The sequence below is a fragment of the Athene cunicularia genome (genome assembly GCF_003259725.1).
Source record: "Athene cunicularia isolate RWA chromosome 1 unlocalized genomic scaffold, athCun1 chr1_part1, whole genome shotgun sequence".
NCBI lineage: Eukaryota > Metazoa > Chordata > Aves > Strigiformes > Strigidae > Athene > Athene cunicularia.
Window position 1 is genome coordinate 56,914,059 of NW_020799091.1, and position 21,485 is coordinate 56,935,543.

The following is a 21,485-nucleotide window of genomic DNA, read 5'->3' on the forward strand; positions in this document are numbered from 1 at the left end:
CATGATCCTGTAAAGCTGAAATCATCAGTCTCAAGCTCAAGTGTTTTTGTGAATGAAATAGATGAAGATTTATCAGTGGTGTTTTCTCTTCTTACAGTGTTACGGGGAATTCAGTGATAGCATCTCTTATTTTTCATTTAATTTATTTATTGCCTCAACAATTGCAGCAGGAGGAGCATGTTCTACATTCTGGGTTATGACAAATTGAAGTGCTTCTCTGATACAATGTTTCTTTTGATTATTATTTTGGTCTATAATAACAGAAAAAATAAAAATGCTGTAGGTTATGAAGGCTTTGTTCCTGGGAAATGTCTGACATTCTGGGAAATGTCTGACAGGAGAACAAAGCCTATGCCCAAGTATTCATTTCCTTCAACCCTGTGGAGAGTTTTTTCAAACATATGTGTAATTTTTTTTTTTTAAAATTACCTATATGTATTTTCTTTTTACTGTTTTGAGATCTCAGATGTAATCTGTGATAATGATATATTATATAGGTTTCATGTCTAAAGTACCAATACCTAAGCACACTCATTTTCTTAAACTCTGAAAATGATTTTGGGGAGCTTTAGTGAGCAGTGTACAATTAAGACTACTCGACAATCTGTTCTTTAGTGCTGTACAATTCCTGCACACATTCTGCTGTTGTCTCCATGATTTCAGCATGATTTCTCCATGATTTCAGCATTATTTTTGCTAGGTTGTCTCTAGAAGAAGGACACACAATGATTTGCTAACAGGGGCAGACATTTGGATATACAGTATCCAAATAGCTGTACTATTGGGTAAAGAAAAGACAGAGTGTAAGCCCCAGCATTGGATTCCTGATGGCCCGTACTGATTAACTGGTAGCTCTATCCCTGGCGCTGTTTCAGCCTGTTCCCGTTGTGGCTGACCGAGACAAGTCTGGTACAGGTTTATGCCATGCTGTATGGACCTAAGCAGTGGGACTGATATAGTCATTGCCACTTGGCTTTGGGACCAGGCATCAGTCTATGGCCTCCTTTATTTAGCGGTATAGAAACACAGGCTACTTGTGTACTGTTTGCTCATCCAGCCACAGTCATCTGAGAAAATGGATCTCAGCCTTGAAACTCCAGAAATGATCAGTGGATATAATACAGGGAAACTGATCTTTATCACCTCTCTTGACACTCTCTTAGCATTTGAGACAAGTACAAACAAGCTCTCAAATATCCCAGGTAAAAGACAAATACAAAAAGACAAATACTGCAATATGCAGTGTAGTATGCCTTGCTGTGTTTCAGGCCTTTAAACTTTTTTGGAAAGTATTAATATGTGTTGGACAGGGCACTGTTATTGTTGTTACTTTTTTCCCTGCATTTGCACTGAGAATGATAGATTTTTGCACATTGCTTATTGCAGCCTGATAATTGCCTAATAATTGCTGTGGCAGTGTCCTTTAGCTTCATTCGAATTCCTCCTACTCCCTGTATTGGAATAGACCGTGAGCAGTTGATCCCTACCCACTGTGTCCATGCTGCTTGTATCCTCACCCTCACTCAGTTGCTTCTTTTCAGTGCTGTGGAATTGTTCCTTGCAGAGAAGCCTGTCTTTATGTCTGTGTGGCTCTCTGAACATCTTCCATTTCTGTTATCTCCATTCTGAGCTGTGGGGACTAGAACTGTGCTCAGTGTTAAAAGCATGGGCAAGACCTTAACTTAATAGTACCATAACTTAATAGTGTTCACTGATTTGTTATCTGTTCTCGTTACTAATTTCAAATATTTCCTTTGGCTTTTTTAACCAAAAGCAAACACGGAGCTGATGTTCTTACTGAATTACCACTTCTGGTTGGTAGCAGCTGGGGTGGACAAGGAAAGAAAGATAAACTCTTGGCAAGGAACAAGGAGATCTTGCCAAGAAACTTTGAAGCTGTGCAGCGTTATAGAACACAGATATTGATGTCCTGGCGTCACCCTTGGCAAAAAATGTAGCTATTCTTGTGTGTGTGTGTGTGTGTGTGTGTGTATCCTTCCCAAAGTTTCAGACACAGAAGCAGAGAAGAGTCATGGGAGAAATTCTGAAATGTCATCAGCGTGCATGATTCAATGCATATCTCCTAGGTGTACCTGTAAGGACCTGAGTGATCTGCTATAGATAATTATTAGGTAAATCAACTTGTTGAGTTTGTGAGATTCTGTACAGGAGAACTATTAATTGTACCACTTAGGTTTCCTTGTTTGATCATGGGTGATCTAAGGAAGGACTGAGACTTCCTTTATTTCCAAAGGTTGTAGGGAAAGGGAAGGTTTATTAAAACTAGCCTTTTTGGTGCTGTTTGCTGTAACTGTCAATGATGCATATTAAACCAAACATTACTATTATGGCTTCATTGACATGGGTGTTTGCTAAAATTGTTAAAATTATTACTTTTAAAAATTAATCCTAAGTATACTTATAGCCTATACAACAGCAGTATAGCCAGTTCCTGAGTCATGAAGCCTTTAAAAATGCCAGATATCCTTTACTGACATACCAGTATTTGTATTAATGTAATTGTACTACTGGCATACCAGTATTTGTATTAATGTCGACTTTAAATAGCAAGTACCTGAATCTCGTGAATGATCTGCAGTTTGTGTGAAATCAGTTTAACTGAAAGCTGACTCTGCACTCTTGTCCATGGTTCAAATGAAGAATGTGTGAAGGGGAGGGGAGAATACCAGGAAATAAAAGATCATGAAATTACAGATTACTACAGTCTTCTTTTTTTTTTTTTTTAATTGAGCAGCAGAATCAAAAAGCACACACCACCACTCTTACTGATTCTTTCATGACAAATAATTTTTTTTTTCTCATCCGGGAAGGAAATGAGTGATCAGCTGCTTTGCCCAATCAATCCCTCTGGAATTTATTGTTCACTTTTCAGAGAGAGGTCTCCCACAATAAAGCTCTATCTACAAACAACAAACTTCTCCCCTTCTTTAACCTAATGGGATTAGTTATATCCTGTGCTGCTCAATGGGTTAATCAAATAGCGTTAGTTGTCACATATCTTATGCCATGTTTTTTTTCCAAAGGAACTATAAATGTTAATGATAGACAATATTCAGGATGAATAAGGATTCTGTATGTGTCCAAAGACGAAAGCATTGTATTCAGTTGTTGACAGACACTGTAGTTTTATGATATCTAAACCTTGAAATACAAAGAATGGTTCTCCTGAACATGGTAACACATTCAAAGAGCAAAGGGGAAGGAAGAGCAGGGGCATCAAAGAGTGAGAAAGGACTATGGATCCTGCAAAGAACCTGTCTCAGGGCAGTCATAAACATCATTAGACCTCGAATCACATGGCAGTATATTACCTGTACACTGTCTCCCTATAGGAGCAAAACATATTACAGCATGTCAAAACAAGGGTAAAGTTTCTAAAACTTTTTGTGATATAATGTCGTAACAGCAAAATTTAGAAATTCACAGAGAGAACTAAACTCTTCATTATTGTAAATAATTTTAAATAGCTGGAAATGTTGGGTTGGAGTAAATGTCCTTTAGGTTCATTCTTTACCAACACCAAATAAACAGTCTTTCCTGTGGGTTTTTTTTTGGTGGTTGATTTGTTTGCTTGTTTTAAAGCCTCTCATCCACTGCTTTATAACACCTATCTACCTCAGAGTTAAAGGGGCACATGGGCATGCTTGAAAGGCACTCTATGTATATACTGCAGTGGTATTAATATTAAGTATTTGCATGTCTAAACCTTGACAGAAAGAAGTAACAAGTGACATTAACATTGGCTATCACCTGAAGAAATATTGGGAAGGATCTGTGTTTCTATTTTTCTGTTCATGGGAGGACAAAAATTCTTAAGCCACCTACTGTAATTAAATCCCAGGCATTAAGAGAACAGTTCTTTTAAAAGTAGTAATATGGTGCCTCAACCTCTTAGAAACTGCACCTGCACCTTTATCTGTGTGGATTGATGTCCTGAAAGCCATTCATGCTGTGTTTAACATCTGGATTTGTACTGTTTGGGAATAGATTCCATTTAGTCTCTGAGAAAGGACTGAGGTAGCTTGCAACAGGTGCCGGGAGGGACCAGTATTTCCACATCCTTGCAGGATTCTTTTTAAAGAGAAAGACTACTTCAGGGTAGTACCATTTATGCCAGTCTTAGACATCTTTCACTTGTCAAAACGCTTCATGTGCAGCTGGACTTGATGATAGTGTTCCCCACTTGGGTGACTGCTGCCCTTGTAAGAACCTGGGGAATGTGGACATGCCTGAGGAAGAACAGCTAACTGAGGCTTCATTTACTAGTGTGACCTAAAATGGGTAATGGCTAAGGGTAGAGCAATGCACAAAATCGAGCTAAGTTTCCATCTGTATTTTAATGCACCAAGGGGAGGAAATCATGGCACCACCATTGGTGAACACTAAATTGTGACAAAAGTTGAGTGATCCCCTAAGTGAAAAGGCTTGTGAAGCTGCATGAGTCTGAACATATAGTGCAATGTAAACAGTCTCCAACATACAAGAAGGCTTGGTGACATTGCTAGTTTGGGCTTACATCACTAGACAGGGATTTTGCACTTTTTTTTTTTCACATGCTGAAATGGAAGTTTTGCTTTTTGCAAAGCTTCTAGGAGGAGAGGGGAAAGGAGTTTGTTAAAGCCAAACCAATCCTCACATTTTGACAGGAAGATGACTTCATGTTTCGCAGCTACTTCTGCAGCTTTCTCCTCCTCTCTGACTCAGCCATGGGACTCCAAAGATGGGAGTGACATAAGTGAATGATGGAGCTTTCTAGATGTCTGAGTGCCCTCACATACACAAAATCTCATAGATGAGGTACTAGCAGATGATTCTGCTATAACTTTACAAGGTAAAATACTGTGGGGTTTTGCCCTGACTTCTCTGTTGTGGGAATACTTTTTTTTTTTTTTCTAATTAAACCTGTCTGGAGGTGATTTTGGCCTGTAATTTGCTAAGTTGAATTTTCAGATATTTACAAATACTGGCCAAAAAGTGGATAGCATTCTCCATTTGACATTCATGGCATAAAATGTTCAGAATTTCTAATAGTGAGCAGTTGAAGTAAAGCAATAGGGGCTGCAGGACCTTCTGTATTCTGAAAACCAGCACTATGCTGGGAAACCAATGTTTCACTCAAAATTTTATCTATAATCTATCTGTAGGTTATTTCTTCTTTGTTCTGCATAGTCTGATACATGTTGTCAGACTGTTAATGTAGTCATGCCATGGTTTGAAAAAGTTTCAAAAAATGTTGGCCAAATTACAATCTGTACGTTTTCTGTAACAAATGGTCTCCAGCTTTATGTTCAACAAATAAAGGTGGTATATAGTAGCTCAAGATAAATGTGTTTGAGAAACTTATATATATGATTTCGTTTGCCAGTTCACATTCATTTTCACTTGACACAGTATTTTTTCATTTGTAAGAAAAGCAAAAAAAATTGGTTTTGGTCTGTTGGACCAAAGACCAACTGATTTTGGTCTTTGTTTTGGTATCATTCCTTCCCTGCAGCTGCTCCCCTCCAGTAGTTTGGAGAGCCCAAGATACCAGAAGATTTATGGAAAATATTCTAAGATCATCTTGTTGTCTAATAATGTCTATGTCAGTTTAGACTCTCTTTCAATAATATATATTTTATATTTGGCTGAGCTTCTTTATCCTCCTTCATATTAAGGTTGTTATCATTTTTATCTGCAAGTGTTCATCCACTGCAGGCTTAAGGCAAAGCTGATTGTAATCCTGCTGCATCTCTTACAATGAATAGATCATTGATACCCAACTAAGTGGAAATAATTTTCCATGGCAAAGCAGAAGAATTTAAAGTCATATCACACTAACCTCTGGTAATTTACTGGGATTTACAGATTAAAATGATTGTTTGTGAAATGACTGTGGTATAGCATACACTTAAGATAGAGGACAAAAATCAAACACATTTTATATGATTATAGTATATACACTTGTCTATTTTTGCATGTGTGTATAAGCGTTTTGTTTGCATATACATAGCATATGCAGTATAGCATACTGTAACCTGTGTAAAAATACATATAATGTTTATTTAACACACCCGTTTGACAGCTTTAAGACTGCAGATGGATTTTTCGAAGTTGTGATATTTTATTTTTCAGATTTGATTTAGCTTGTTACTTTCTCATAGGGAAAAAAAAATATACTCTTAACTCATGCTAATTAAGTTTATCAGTTGAATCAACCAAAAAGCATTGGTTATGTCTAGGATCATGTAATTGATGCCAACAGTGTAATCTTACTGCATTGGCAGGTAAACATGCAGTGTTGTTTTGTCTTTGTTCAAATAGTAGACCTTCCTTGCTTTTCGGTGTAAACCTCCTTGTAAATAATTTGCAATTTATTAGGAAAACAATGTCAATGCATATAATTAGCCATTCTCTTTTGTTACTTCTATTTGATTACTTTCCTGCTATCACATGCAATATGAAACCATCTATTATGAGGTATAGAATATGTAAATATCTAACTTTACAAGAGAAACCGGAGACCGGTCCTTTTTCTAAAGAGGTGGAAAATAAAAGAATAATTGTTAACCATGTCCTTTCATTTTCTTGAAAACATCAATTACATTTACAAATCCCAGAAACACAAGCCCACCAGTGGAACAGAAATAACTCCTTTCAATATGCTTCAAAAAAATCTAATCACATCTAACAGCTGAAATTTATTTACAACTGTAATTTGAAACATTAATTATGATAATGTGCTGACTTCTTTTGTAACATGGTTCTCAAAAGCCTGGCAGTTCTCTTTTTGGTCTTGATGTAACATATGTTTTGTGACTTGGAGAATTTCTCTACCTTTCTTTCTTGTTTTTGTTTTTTGAAATATACCCGGAAGAGGAGTTTCTTTTTCTCCTGTGTTTGTTAACTGTTTTCCTCATCTTCCCTATTATTTCCACCCCCCGCCCCACCACTGGCTGTTAATTTAAGAGATGGATTTTAGTGACTGACTCTTAATGCTGTCAACGACCGAATGTAATGTTTTGTATTTTGGACACAGCAAACAGTAGACATGAAGATTTACTATACTGTGATATCAGTGCACTTCAACAGCATCAGAGCAGGGAAAAGCTGCTTGTATCTTTGTCTTGTATTGAGACTATGGCTTTAGAAGGTGTCTTCTTGATATGCATATATATTTGGCCTTATTAAATTGGTTATTAAATTATTTTTGAAAGGGCTTGGTTATTGCTATGCTAGCTTATTTGATTGTGAGTAAAGAGAATCTGTGTGAGGAAATACTTTAATGATTTGGTTTTCGTTTGTGAAAAATAAGTCAAGTTGTCAAGAATACCTGGCTTTACTTTGAAAGCCTTTAAAGAAAATGACAAAAGGGCTCTATTTTTCTTTTTTTGTGTGTGTGTGTTTTGTTTTGTTTTTTAAGTTGTGTTTTTCTGTGTGACAGGGAGATTAGCCAAAAAAATGGAATTTTTATTAGGACATGAAAAGGTCTCTAATGACCCTTGAAAGCGGACAAAAGGGTAGCACAATAAGTGACAGAACTCTAACGAGGGTGGAGGGCATTCCAGGAAAAAAAGAAATTAAATCCTTTAATTTTTTTTTCGGCTTGCCATTTTCTGACAGCTTATCAAGTGGTTGGGACTTGTTTGTTTTGGCATGCAGTTCATTCATTGTAGGCAGCCAGTACTTTGTTCTTCTTTGTGGTTTCCAAAACCTGATTGTGTTTATCCTAGACTGTGGGAAAAGTGTATATTCCTGTTTCCTTTATAAAAGTAAACGTCAGGTTTTGTATGAAATTTTATTTCCCATATTTTCCATTCCATTAATCATTATTGTTGAAATATGTCAGGCTTTGGCACATCATCCTTTGTTTTCATATGATTGTACAGATTGCAATGTCAGTGTGTGACCTGTTAAGTCAAAAAATAAGCATATTTGGGCTGTAGTAATTATTACTTCATAAAGTGTAGCTGAGGAACATGCACCATTATTGAAAATGGACCAGGATTTAATTTATCGCTATTAAAATTTTTTGAGGGATATCTAGCTATTGTTATATGAAACTTTATCACTTAGTCTAGAGAAGACAAGACTAAAGGGAGCCATGGTAATGGCTCTTCACATACGTGTAGGTAAAAAGGAGGAGAATAATCTGTGTTTCCTGTCTGATGAAAAAGAGGAGAGAATTAATGTGCTGCAGTTGCAGTAAGGTTTATTTTACTCAGATATTAGGAAAAACTTCCTAATGGCAAGGTTGCTGAACACTGAGATAAATTAATTAGGGAGACTGTGAAATCTCTGCAATTGAAAGATTTTAAGAATGGATTAGACACACATTGTTTGGGACTGACACAGGTGTGTTTTGATTCTGCTGGGCATACTAGACTAGAAGATATCTCCAGATGATTTGTAGCCCTGTTCCTGGGATTCATTGTCTTTAAAATGCTGAAGGTCTCCATGCAGGTCTTTGAAATTTATATTCACATTCTCAAATCTGTGCTTCTGTATTTGTATGGACGCCTGGCATCATGTAGGTATTAGGGCTGTGTTCCATGACTAGGGCCCTGATTTTGGGTCTATATGTGTTGTAATTTAACAGGAGGAAGAAGAAGGGAGAAAAAACTTTTCATACTGAAGGAAGAGACAGTTCACAAGAAGAAAGAATTATTTGTGTTTTGCATATTTAGATTATGGATAATACTGTGTTAAATCAATAACATATTTTCTTTTGCATTGTCTTGTGGCTTACTGACAATGTAATATTTGAAGACTGTTTAATAACTTCAGTCAACTCCTGAACCACAGTAGGTGATCAGACATTTCATAAGGTCATATTTTTTTTTTTCTGTTTTCAAAGTAGCATCGTTGGAGGTTTGCATTTTAAAAAAAAAACTAAATGTCTCTCATTAGGAGAGAATAAAGATAATACTAAATGTGAGTAACAGGAATACAGAATCACAGATGTTTAGAGATGGCAGAAGTCTTATTATTCATGACATTCATCTTTCTGCAAGCCCAAGGTTGTTCTGTGTTGTACTTGGCCATATTTGTTTTCATTGTTCTTCAAAAATAGATTTTACTGAGTTGACTGAAACAAAACCATAATCTGAGCTGCAGTATGAATTAGACTTCTAGTACTGAAACTGTTGAAGGAAATGGTTTTATTTTATCTGTTTTATGTATAGATCTGTGTACTCAATTAGTTTTGATTACTTTACAGTGATGTGACACACAAAATGGAATGATTTCAAATTCTGGAGACACTTCTAATCAGTTTTTACATCTTTTTTTTTTTTTTCAGCGGCTTTCTCGGAATGCCTCTGGAGACACGCGCATTCAGTTTCTAGGCACAGTGGTAAGTATGTATAAATGTTGTCAAGAGTTGTTGGTAGAAGAATATGATGTAAACAGAAAGTAAATTATACTGGCAGCACATTTATGCTTGTATTATGTGTAAATATTCTGAGTTTAACAGGTGAATTTAGGCAGATTTCTGAAGCTCACTTCCAAGGCGTGGTGCACAATATCTTCATTCCACACTTCAACTGATTCAAGTCTGTCTGTGTTTCATTTACAAGGGATTTAAGAGTAACTGGTTGTAGACTTGTAAGCGTATTGCAACATACTGAGGTTTGATCTACATCAGGATCAAACCCACTCTTCCCCACCACCTCAACTTTCTGATATCTGTTGTTTCACCGTACTGTGTACTCTCACATCCCAGAGGTGAGTCAGTAACTGTCTTATGAAAAGACTATGTAGTAATGCAAAGTGTTCTGTCCTTTTCTCACTCTAACCAAATGTGGTAGCTCTGTAGTTCTCCCAGAATTTGTTTGCTAGAGAGAAGTATGCTTAAAATCTTAATCAGATTTTATACCGTTAGACAGAATTTACTCAATAAAATAGATGTTTTTCATCTGCTGTTATCTGGAGCAGTCACGTATAATATAGAAACTAGTTTTATGTTAGGTGACGGATTCTTATAAACATATATGTGATTGAAGTAGCTTCCGATTCTATGATTTACATAATTAAAATGCAGTCACTGATTTTTCCGAGTTCCTTATGCAGCTTAAAATAGTTCTGAAAATGAAACAACAGTGAAGTATCCTCTAAAATAAGTTGTCCTGAGTGCTGCCAACAGGTTTCCCGGTAGCAACATTAGCAGTGAAAAGCCTAGGAATGATATATTCTCCTTAGAATTTAGTCCAAACAACTCTGTGCGCTATATGTTTTGAACAGAAGTAGATTAAGATTGCATATGATAATGCTTTCATTCTACTTACTTGTGGTTAGTTCTTCTACAAGTCCTATGAAGCCATTTTTGGGGAGGTATACAAGAATACCTGTATACTTGCATGTTGTTCTTTAGAGGTGAAAAGCCCCCCGATTTTTTTGCTTCTATAAATATATCTCTATATCTCTATATATGCATATATATTTATTTGTCTCATTCAATATCAAGCAGAGTGGCAGTGACAAGTAAGACATAAAAATTTTGTTCTGAACTGTTGTGTTTGTAATGATGCTTCAACTCTGGAGTTGCATCCTGCATATGTGAGATTGCTGCTAGCTAACTGATCTGATAATCTTCGTGTGAGAAGAAAATAATTACTCCAAGTAGATAAGATATAAACACAGATGCAACTTGATAAGAAAATACTGAAAAGATTTTAATTGATCCCCTGTAAGTGGGTGCTGTAACAGAGAAAATTCTGATTAAGCGTTTATTTAGTGGCATTGAAAATTAAATTTGTTAAGTTAGATATGAAAACATTTTCTATTCATATGTTAGAAGTGCTCCGGAGTCTCACAGACTAGAACTCTTGTGCTGGACCTTGTGCAACAGCAAAAGAAGACAAAAGAGGATACAGTATTGATGTGCTTTTAGCTTTGAAAAATTGATGATGAAACAGCTAATGGATTGTAATATATATGAGATGTTCCGAACTAGCTCATGGTTGTTTATTGGATCCTAGTTATTTTGGGAAATCAGTATGTAATTAAAGCTAAAATTCTCCAGAGGACTAAACAGAAAAGCCTGTAGTACTCTATCCATGATTTTTTACTTACTATAAATTATGCATGTATCTTGCTGATCAAAACCGGAGAGAGAACTTCAGCGAGCAGGGTGGAGAAGCAGTAATGATGTCTTCTTCCCAGGGTTTGCTCCAGTACCAGTTTTTCCACAGAATCCCAGCTAGAGTCTGCACCTGTGTTCCTATCAGTTCCTCTAACCTACTGTGCTTCTCTTTTCCCTAAGTCCCTTTATTTCATTTGTCCTTTGCTCCTTTAACATCCTTGTACTCTTCTGATTTCAACTTAATACACTCATCTTAGGTAGTGGAGGGGAAGGGTGATACGACTTACAAATTGCCTACACCTATAGATACCCAGTCTATATGTGTGTAGCTGTATGTGTATGTGTACACATAGACAAATGTCAACATCCAGAGAAAAGAGTATCATCTTAATGAAGGTCCTAGAAATACGTTTTGGGCTCACCGTTGCATATCTCTTACTAAACCTTTGCTAACATAGAAGTGCAGTCAAGATAGTGTTTGAAAAGAATATTTAGCAGCAAGAAACTCCTGATTGCTTGTTGTTATTATTATAATGTCTTGTTATCAATGTAATAAACAGCTTGTGAAAGTATTGCACTGCTCTTTTTTTCATAGTAGAAAACATTAGGGATGATAGCTTTGGGCATTCTGTGTTACTTTTGACAAGGGGCAAATGTTGATGGCACTTCAGTGGTGGCAGGCAGTGTGGTGCTACCGAGTGTACACACTGCTGACCTGTCTATCAGAACGTATTTTTAGAAACAGCTGATCAGGAGCACAGCTCCCTGGCCTGTCAGGAGGACATCGGCTTCAATAAATGGCTTCACTTGATTTTTTGACATTGGACAGTAGAAACAATTCTGCTACTGTTTTTTGATAGAACACAAGCCCCTGCTTCAGGAAGCCAGCTGACACTGAGAAGTGAAAGGTATGCTCCTTTATTAGAAACATCCTTGCTGTCCCAGTTAGCTGGGTGGAGGGCAGAGAAAACTACATTGCAGCAGCAAAGCAACAGTTTAATATGAATTCTGCTGTGTAACATATGGTAAACATGTGGACAGTAAGACAAATGTTTCTGTTAGTGTAGCAGCATATTTCTGTTATTTGAGAGGAGAATGGGAAAAATAATTTTGCTTTCCCTGTTGAAATCATATCCTTAAGCATCTGTTAGCATCATTCGGGGATCTACATAGATTTGTAATAATATTTTTATTTGTTTCTGATCATGAGTAGAAATTCTTTGGTACTTGAACATTTATCTTCAAATTGTAGTGGCATTAGATAACTTGTTTTCTTTGAATTGTTTTTTTGGTGGAGGGTTATGAGTCTCAGATCTGATATAGAACTCATGCTATAGGAAGATGTACAGGGATGTTTCTGCCTGAGGAGCAAGCAACTTTTAGTTGTAAGAAATAGTTGTTGAATAGGAAGCTGTGCATGCGTGACAACTGATTTGGTTTCACTTTCTTGGGATGATAACAATTTGAGTCCTGATTCAATTATTTCAGAGCAGATTATGGGTTATTGCCATAATAGAGATTTTACCTGAGTGTTTACTTATTTTTCCTTTCTGAACGTGAGTAGATATTATGTGCTGATGGAGTCCTGCTATTCTGATGCTTTATGCTAGAATTATTCAAATAATGTATTTATTAATAGTATTACTGTAACACCAAGGAATCTTATTGTGCTATATATTGTACCAAAAAAAGAGGAAACAAGATAATACATGCTTCAGATTTGTCCAAAACAATGCCTGAAAGCAAGAGTACCAGGAAACAAGGAGGCGGTCCTTTATGGGTTGTCTCCTCTGTGTAGGCAGCTCACAGAAGTAGATTTGTAACAAACATAGAATCACAGAATCATTTTAGGTTGGAAAAGACCTTTAAGATCATTGAGTCTAACTGTAAACCTAACGCTGCCAAGTCCACCACTAAACCATGTCCCTAAGCACCACATCTACACATTTTAAAATCCCTCAAGGGATGGTGATTCAACCACTTCCCTGGGCAGCCTGTTCCAATGCTTGACAAACCTTTTGGTGAAGAATTTTTTCCTGATATTCAATCTAACCCTCCCCTGGTGCAACTTGAGGCCATTTCCTCTCATCCTATCACTTGTTACTTGGGAGAAGAGACCCACACCCACCTTACTACAGCCTCCTTTCAGGTAGTTGTAGGGAGCGAGGTCTCCCCTGAGACTCTTTTTCTCCAGGCTAAGCAACCTCAGCTGCTCCTCATAATACCTGTTCTGTAGACAGAAGCACAGAGCTTCTGCTTCAGACTCTGCAGTTCAAAAGCCCATATGTTTGAGTAGTCTGTTTAGAGGACCATGGTGTACCCTTCATACTTCTTTTTCTAGTTTGCCTCTAGTTTCTGTCTTGTCTCTTCGTTCTACCTTCTGTTCTCTTATGTGAGAGGAATGTTTTTTTCTGGCCCACTGATGGCCCCGATCATTTGCTGGTTATTCATGCCTCTGTCAGCTGGATTTCAGCAATTAATACATCTGGGAAGGCAACTCAGCTGCAAGTATGTAGAGAACTACAGATTATTACAGAAACAATAAATTTATTCTAGACTGTGTAATGGCCTCTGTGTAGAGTCTTGAATAAAGAAATACTGTCAGTATGCTCAGATAGTGGCCTGGCTCCATTACATCCATAATGTCATTGTCAGCTTTGGGCTACAGGCCATGCTTGAGAGCGATGCTCTGTTGGCCTGATGGGGCACTTTCCTCAAAAGAGACAGTCCCAGACAGTGAAAAGTCGCCAACCACAGTGGAAAATCTCATTGTCCTCTGCTTATCATTTGTGCCATTTCTTTGATCTTCTCTAACATCAGAGCAGCAATATAGAGAAAAACAGCTACTTCTTTCATCTGGGGAAAGATGAGGGAACATACATGTTAGTCATGTTGCTCATTACATTACTTGACAACGTTCCTTCAGTGATGAACACAATATAGGAAACCACATGGAACGGAGTGGAATTGCTCTGGTCTAAGAATCAAGCCACCTTTAGGTGCTTCTGAGTTTTCTAGCACTGTTTCCTTGATTCAGCCTTCTCACCGGAGGTTTTGACATTGCTTCAGTCTCATCCCTGATGGAGTGCTTTTTTCCACCTTTGATTTACAAAACATTTGAAGTTTTGCAGTGGAGGCTTATGCTCTGTTATGATTTCTATTAGCCTAGCGATGCTATGCTTGCTGTTCTTCAGCCTTTTTGCAGACCCATTTAAAATAGTCCAGAGACCCACCGCCATGACCAGATCTGCAAACTACAGGTTGAGAACACTGGATTCAGGAAAACTAGTCTCTGTCAAGCCCTGGCCATGATTTTTAGCATAGTTGACATACGTCCTAGTACAGTAGTGATCACTCAATGACTTTTGGATTGTTCTTTAACTACTTCCAGATAGATTGGTAATAGAATGTTTCATACACAGTCAGGGTTATTAGTTATGTATGTTGTTCATGAAGTTAGTCAGAAATGGAGAGCTTTACATAGAGATGTTGCTCAAAATCTTTGTTTTTGCTTCCTAGCTTATTGCATAGTCATTATTTATGTATCAAACGTAATCCTAGGACCTACAGATCAGTATGCGAACTTTATGTCTCACTGCTGATTCCCCTTTCTGTTCCCTCCTGCCATGACTTGTCTGCTTTTGCTTCAACAGCAAAATTCCAAATTTCTGCCCCATTACTGAGGCTTACAAATTGTCCTGGAACTTTTCAGTCTGTATATAATCTTATCAGCTTCCAGACAGCTTCTTTTTTTCTTTCTCCCTGCATTCTTACAAAGACCAATTAAATAACAATAAAGATGGAAGCTTTGACTGTATGAATCTGATATAGCTCACAGTGACAAATGTTTAACAACCTGCTTCTTTCACCCTTACAAATCATTGCAGTTCTTAACAGGTTTTCTTTCTTTCTGCTTTTCTTTCTCTATGTGACACTTCTGAAACTAGATACTGAAGATTTATGCAGACTTTGAAGCATTGGTTGAAAACCTGCAGAGGTTACAAAGGTTGTATTTATTGGAATATGTAGAGTATTAACCACAAGAAAACAAATATAGTCCAGTAGGTGTTTATTTTGCAAGTTGATGGGTTTTTTTTAAATTATTTTTTTTTACTCTTCCTTTTCACAAGCCTTAAGATTAGGGTCCCTGCTGATCTAAAGGGAATTCTACTGTTGTATAGAATTTTTTCTTTTCACCCAGTTTCAGAGGCACTGTGAACTACAGTAGAGCTATCATCAGTGGCATTTCACTAGTGCAGAAGGTGTCACTGGGAAAAAACATGCAGTTGCTTCTGAAAGCATTAACTTCTGCAAGTCCCTTTTGAACAGGAGCAGTGAGAATCCTGAGGCTGGCTACAAGCTGCTGCAGTATTCTGCAGAAAGCGGGTAATTCATGTAACAAGGATTTAACTTGTGAAAATAGTGATGCTTTGTCCCATCATTAGGACTTGGCAGTGAGAATTGCTCCAGCTAACGTGATGTGGGCTATCAGGTACACTCACACAGCTATATATGCTGTTCTCATTTCAATTCTGTTATATATTTATATGTTTTAAAGCAGAAGGTATTGCGAGTATATTAAAGTTGTCCACTGGGGGCAAAGTCAAAAGCACCTGAGAGATTTAGAAATACTGGTTTTACCAAAAGCCACGTCCTAAATCACTTAGATTATTTTGGGCATCTTGTTTAGGGTTTCTTTGCAAAGAGAAACAAGAAAGCGCTTGGAGTTCTTTCTGAATTTTGATTCTATGACTTAAAAGAAACTAGAACTGCTACGTTTCCACAGAACAACATCTTGTAGTCTTTGCCTGAGACCTCCTGAGCAAGAGGTGGTGGTGTAAAGGTGGTGTATGCTGAACCTGCATATATGCTTGCTGGATGGCCAGTGTGAACATGCTGGATGGCCAGCTGGTTGCTGCCAAACTTCCCTCAGCTGGAGTATGGATTTAGGTCTCCTGTTTCCTGGGCACAACCAGTGCTCTTCAGAAGATTTGTGGAAAGGTAGTTATGGTTCCTACAGTACTTATTGGTAGTTGGATTTACCTACCTTTTTCTTCAAATTTAGTTGAAATTGATCAGCAGGTTAAAATAGTGTGTGTGTGCGCGCAAATGGGATTGTTAGATGGAATGAGTTGAGGGTGGTGATTGAGAGGTGGAAAGCTTTGCTTTCTTGCAAAACTGGACTGGAAATGGGTTTTTAGTTTCTAATTTAGACGTTTAGATGCTGATGTTTTGATTTTTATTTGTTCATTTTTAATCTTGGCTGTTTCTTTTGTTTTCAATTGAAGTTTTAATTTGCAGAGGGAAAAAAAGTGAGATAATATCATAAGCAGGTCAGAATTCCCATGAACATCCTTAATGTTGGTGAATTCTGCAGTGTGTCTGCTATTTGTAATGTAGTAGTCTTTGCTTATAGTAAATTATGCTCCTTATCCCTTGGAAATAAGCAAATGGAAAAATAAGGATTTCTGATTTTTCCATACTTCATTTGACAAGTTTCTTTCTTATTGAACTCAGTAATGCTTTAAGGAGTTCTGTCTGAACTTCGTTGGTTAGACTATTACTTCTCGGAACACAAGTGGACAGATTACCCAAAGATAACTCAAATTATTTCCTTTGGTAGACTAAGATTTAGCAGTGTTATAGTAATTATTAGTTGCTTTCTTTAGCCAAAGAAGTATTGGTTTGGGTTTTTTTAACTGTATCAAGACTGTTACCTCATAGTGAAGATCTAGTGTTTTCTTCTGAACATGATGTCTACGGCCAAGTAATAAGCATAGGTGTAGCCCATGTTTTTAAACAGCTTTTTGATGACTGCAACTTTGACATGTAGCCAAGAACTGTTTAGGAGGTATGAATTTATATGGCTTTTAAGCTTAACCAGGAATCTTAATGAAACAAAGGCATGATGAAGTTAGAGAAGCTAATTTAAGTCTTTGAACGTAAATTTTAAATGAAGTTTTTATTGATAATAAATATACTTTGTTCCTCATTAGTCTTCTAGGCTTCAGTGGTAATATCAGTAAAATAAACATGTTTTACAAAGATTTAACATTAAAAATGCTATTAATATGACCCTTGGTACACCAGCACAATTAGATTTCAAAGTGAGCATTTAGGATGTAACAGCGATTAATGACAACCATCGAAAACAATTTTGAACTCCATCAGTTTAACTCAGGAGGGTAAACTTAATATGATAATTTATCTAGTTGAATTGTATCAGCTTAGCAGGAAAGTATGCAAATATGTGACCCTTACCTAGAATCTAAATGGATGCTGTGCTGATAGATTTATCAGTTCCATTAAAGAACTTTAGGGAACTTTGGAATTTCAGCAATTGTTCCCTTGGAGGCTGAAAACCAAACCTGATCTCATACTGGGACCATTCTGGTCTGCATATTTCCATAATTTGCCTTTGCTACTAATATGACAGCAAGACGCAAATAACTGTTTCTAATAATATCAAATGGAGTTGTGGAGGACAGCATTTTAATGTAGTAAAAGACCTCCCCGTGGGGTTGTTATTGCCACTATAGAACAGCAGTTACACAGTTGCAACAATAGTCTCTTAATTGATTCGTTTAATTAGCAAGAGATGAAGCTTGTGCTGCATCTTGTCATCTGTTATCATGGGGGCGGCTACAGAGAGAATCTTTGCATTTGTCACTCTCTACAGTCGGGTTTGAGTAGAGTAAAAGGAAGCTTCCAAATGCATTTCAGCTATAGAGGTGAGCGTGCGTAAGAATGTTTTGCGAGCATGCTTCCACTCAAGTTTTCAGTGTGTGGACACGTCTGGTTTAAGAATCAGCATGGTCCCTGGAGTACAATTTATGACAAAGCATTGTTTTACTGAGGGAAAATCTTAATCCAGTGATGCTGGGCATTTCTAACCTAAATATGCAAATCTATTATAGGAATGGTGGATTATTTGGGGCATCACTACTGTAGAATAGATTTACTTGGAAGAAACAGGGTCAGATTAGTGAAACCAGCCATCTGCCTTGTGATTGCTTTTTCATGGCATTTTTGTTTCCAGACTGGATAAACAATGAGTTACATGAGCACATGGTCCATGGTAGGAAGCATGTGTAAAAGAGGGACTTTCTTTGTGGTTGGTTTCCCCAGAGTAGTTATGAATACAGATACAGTGCTGTGCTTGCTTCTGGGAGATGAAGTCATTTTTTTTACTCAGATCTATTTTATTTACATTTTAAGGGTATGTAAATAAATGTATTTTAAAGGCATGTAAATATATCAGGAGCTTCAGTTTCATTTTTCTCCTCTCCTTGGCTTAGTTTTGTCTTCTGTTCAAGGTTATCCTTCCTTATGGAAAGAAATATTTCTAGAGGAGGACAAACTTCTTGTTAAATGCTAATTAAGAAAATGAAGGTTACATTGGCATGCTTCCATTGTCATAGCTCTGACCTAAAATAAGGGATCTCTTACTAATCTGAAATAAATTAAACAGAGGGGGAAGCAAGTAATTCTGTGCATGTGAAACACTTGAGATGTCTACGCCTGGTCTATTTTTTAAATGACCGTGCTTTGTTGTTTGGTGGTTTTGTTTGTTTGTTTTTCCACTTGTGTGCTGTAGTGTTGGACATGCCATCTAATTTTGCAATATGATGGGGCTGTCAATTCATGTAGCAAAGGGACAATGTGCTGTTAGAGAAGGCATATTTTTTAGGACAATTTAAACAAAGATTTAGCCCACTTATCATTAAAGATCCCATGGTAATTTCCACAGGGTTCTGAGATCGCTTCATATTCTGAGAGTCTTGGCCAAAGTCCACTTTGTGTAATTACCTTCTGTTTGCACAAATCCCTAATGCAATTTTAGATGTTTGGTATTTTTCACTTCCTATCCTAAATAGTAAAAATATTGCCACACACTGCTCATAATTACTATGGGTTATATCCTAACTTCAAATAAAGAGATTCCTGTAAATTACCTTCTTGATTTTTGTTTTCCTATTTTTAAAGCACCAGTATATGTGACAAAATATTAGTAAACAATAGGATATGTAATTAAATTCACAAACTAATGAAATAACTCTTAGTTTTCTGACTTTTCCATTTCGTTGCATTTTGGCTGTCTATGAGCTAAAATATCTCTACAGATAAGACTATCACTGAGGAAAGGCCAACTCTCAGACCATGTCAGAGGTCAAACAACACACTGAACAGTGCTCTGAAGCAGGTAGGAAGCCAGTGTGAGGCTCTAAGTGTTGTCATCATGTACTCAGTTGGCTTTTACTTGTGTTCCATACTATTTTGTTTCCAGAACTGAAATCCTTGCCTGTGTATCTGTCTAACTAAAACTGGTTTCAGTTCCTCTTTCCAATGCTTTTCATGGACTCCAGAATATGTGTTCAACCATGCTGTCTTTAAAATGGTCTGCTTCTGTGTTGTCCCTTTTGATAAAAATTGACTTGTACTTGAAGTTCAATCCTTCTGTCTTCATCACCAAAGCCTTATATGACTGTAGTATGCCATGTCATATCTTTTTTACTGATACTTCATTTCTTCTTTCTAGTCATCCCTTCTTTGATTTTTTCTGCCATATTTATCTTATCCATCTTTTCTCAGATTGCTTCTCTTGTGCGTTTCCTGTGTCAGGTTTTTTTAGACATACTTGGGTTTTTTTGCTAGAAAGATACATGGGTCGAGAACAGAGGTATTACTATTAATCTGACATTAACTTTCATGTTTTTCTGTAACTAGCATTTAGGAGAAGCATGAGGATAAGAATAAACTGTAGAAAAATTGCTATGCATCAGCAAGTCATACAGCCATTGGAGTTAACATATAAGTATTACAGACAGGGAACACCAGGGACTCTTGTAAGATAAAAGTCTTTCCTTTGCCCCCATTGTGTATCTTACAGTATCTGGGTCCAGTTTATTCATTGCATGTAAAATCTAATATTAATCTTCAATCAGTATTTTGAAGCTCTGCAAATTTTTCCCAGTGTTCATTTAAGGCTCTGTGCAAATAACATAAATTTACCATACAGGAGCAGACAGTTTATTTCACTTTGAAACTTTAGTTTTATCTTCTGTGTAAAGTACATTGAAAATTACATTACTGACATTTTAACAAAGATCTTGTGCATCCCTGCTTCTCTGGAGAACAGCAATCCACACTGCTGCACACTTGCATACTGGTACAAATAGGCAGCCTCCATCTTCGTTTCATTCATGGCATTTGATATTTATAGCCCTTGCCCATAGTAAGACGAAGGAAGGTGAAGGGCAGAGCAGTTGTAGTAGGAAGTATCATGCTTGTGTGACCATCTCACAAACCCCAGTCTTATGTCTTGGAGAGATGCCATGTTGGCAGGGTGCACAGGAAGTATTCACATAGCAAATTGTGTTATGAGCAGCAGAACCACAACAAGGTTCTTCCTGCATCTGATAATAATTGTTTGATTGGGGGAAGGGAGGGAGAAAAGGGAGATCTGGGCAATGTGGCTGAAAAGGAAAGGACCGAACTATTGTAAGGACAGTGAAAACAAACTGCCCATGTGCCAAAGGGCTTCTGTGTGTATGACACAGCAGCACTGAGCAGGAATATTCCATCGAGGCCAAAAAGCCCTGTGAGTAGCAAAGCCATGGTGATGTTCTGTCTTTCCAGTATTATGTCCTTCTCCTCCCTATTTCAGAGCAATTTCTCCTCACATGCCCTGAGAACCGACACTCGATTACTGCTTTCTTTGATGTCAGTCTTCATACGAGGAAAAACAAAGATGTTTGAGTTTTAAAATACTTACATTAGTGTTCTGTTACAAGTCTTTAGGCGTTCCTTGTTTTTTTTGTGAGGGTTTTGTGTTAATTTGTTTTTTTCTCCCTAGGTTTATCTTTTAGTTATAAAAGAGCTGCAGGGAAGCCCTCCCTTAGCCGTGTAAGTTCCAAACCCACTGTTAACATTTAACAAATACTCAGCAAGCAGAACAATCCAATGTAGTCACTGTACCTAGGCCAGATCTGGACACTGCATCAAGGAGATCACAGCTACATCCTGAAAGACATCTGTCCCACAGCCTGTTTTTGACACATTGCCATAAAAAGAGTATGTAATAATGGAAGTATCCTTGTTTATGGCATCGAGTGGTGGCCTTCACAAGGCACAAACTGTACTCTTGTTTCCTGTAAAGGAGAAGATACTTTCAAGAAGTTAGGAAGTATCCCAAGATACAAGAGAAGCAGTGAGTTTCTCCACCCTTAAAATGTTTTCCTCCGTGCTGCAGGCAAGATGAAAACCCAGAACGTTACATGTGAAGCAACTGTAAACATGCTCACTCTCTCAGAGAGGCCAGAGAAGACTCATCGTCACAGAATATTTGAGGTTGGAAGCAACCCCTCCCCTGCTCCACCCTCCACCGCCCACCCTTCCACAC

The 21,485-nt window shown here is 37.3% G+C and overlaps 1 protein-coding gene across 6 annotated transcripts in view; it reads left to right on the top strand.

Moving 5' to 3' along the window:
* Nucleotides 1-21,485, top strand: part of PCCA (propionyl-CoA carboxylase subunit alpha) — a 231,330-nt gene that overhangs the window by 161,097 nt on the left and 48,748 nt on the right. For 5 of the 6 annotated variants that reach the window (XM_026843145.1, XM_026843136.1, XM_026843157.1 and 2 more), the window contains one exon: nt 9,302-9,355. In XM_026843145.1, the coding sequence (XP_026698946.1) occupies nt 9,302-9,355 (54 nt within the window). Of the gene's footprint in view, nt 1-4,690; nt 4,853-9,301; nt 9,356-21,485 lie in introns of those variants that run through there. The other variant, XR_003397837.1, reaches the window with a different exon arrangement.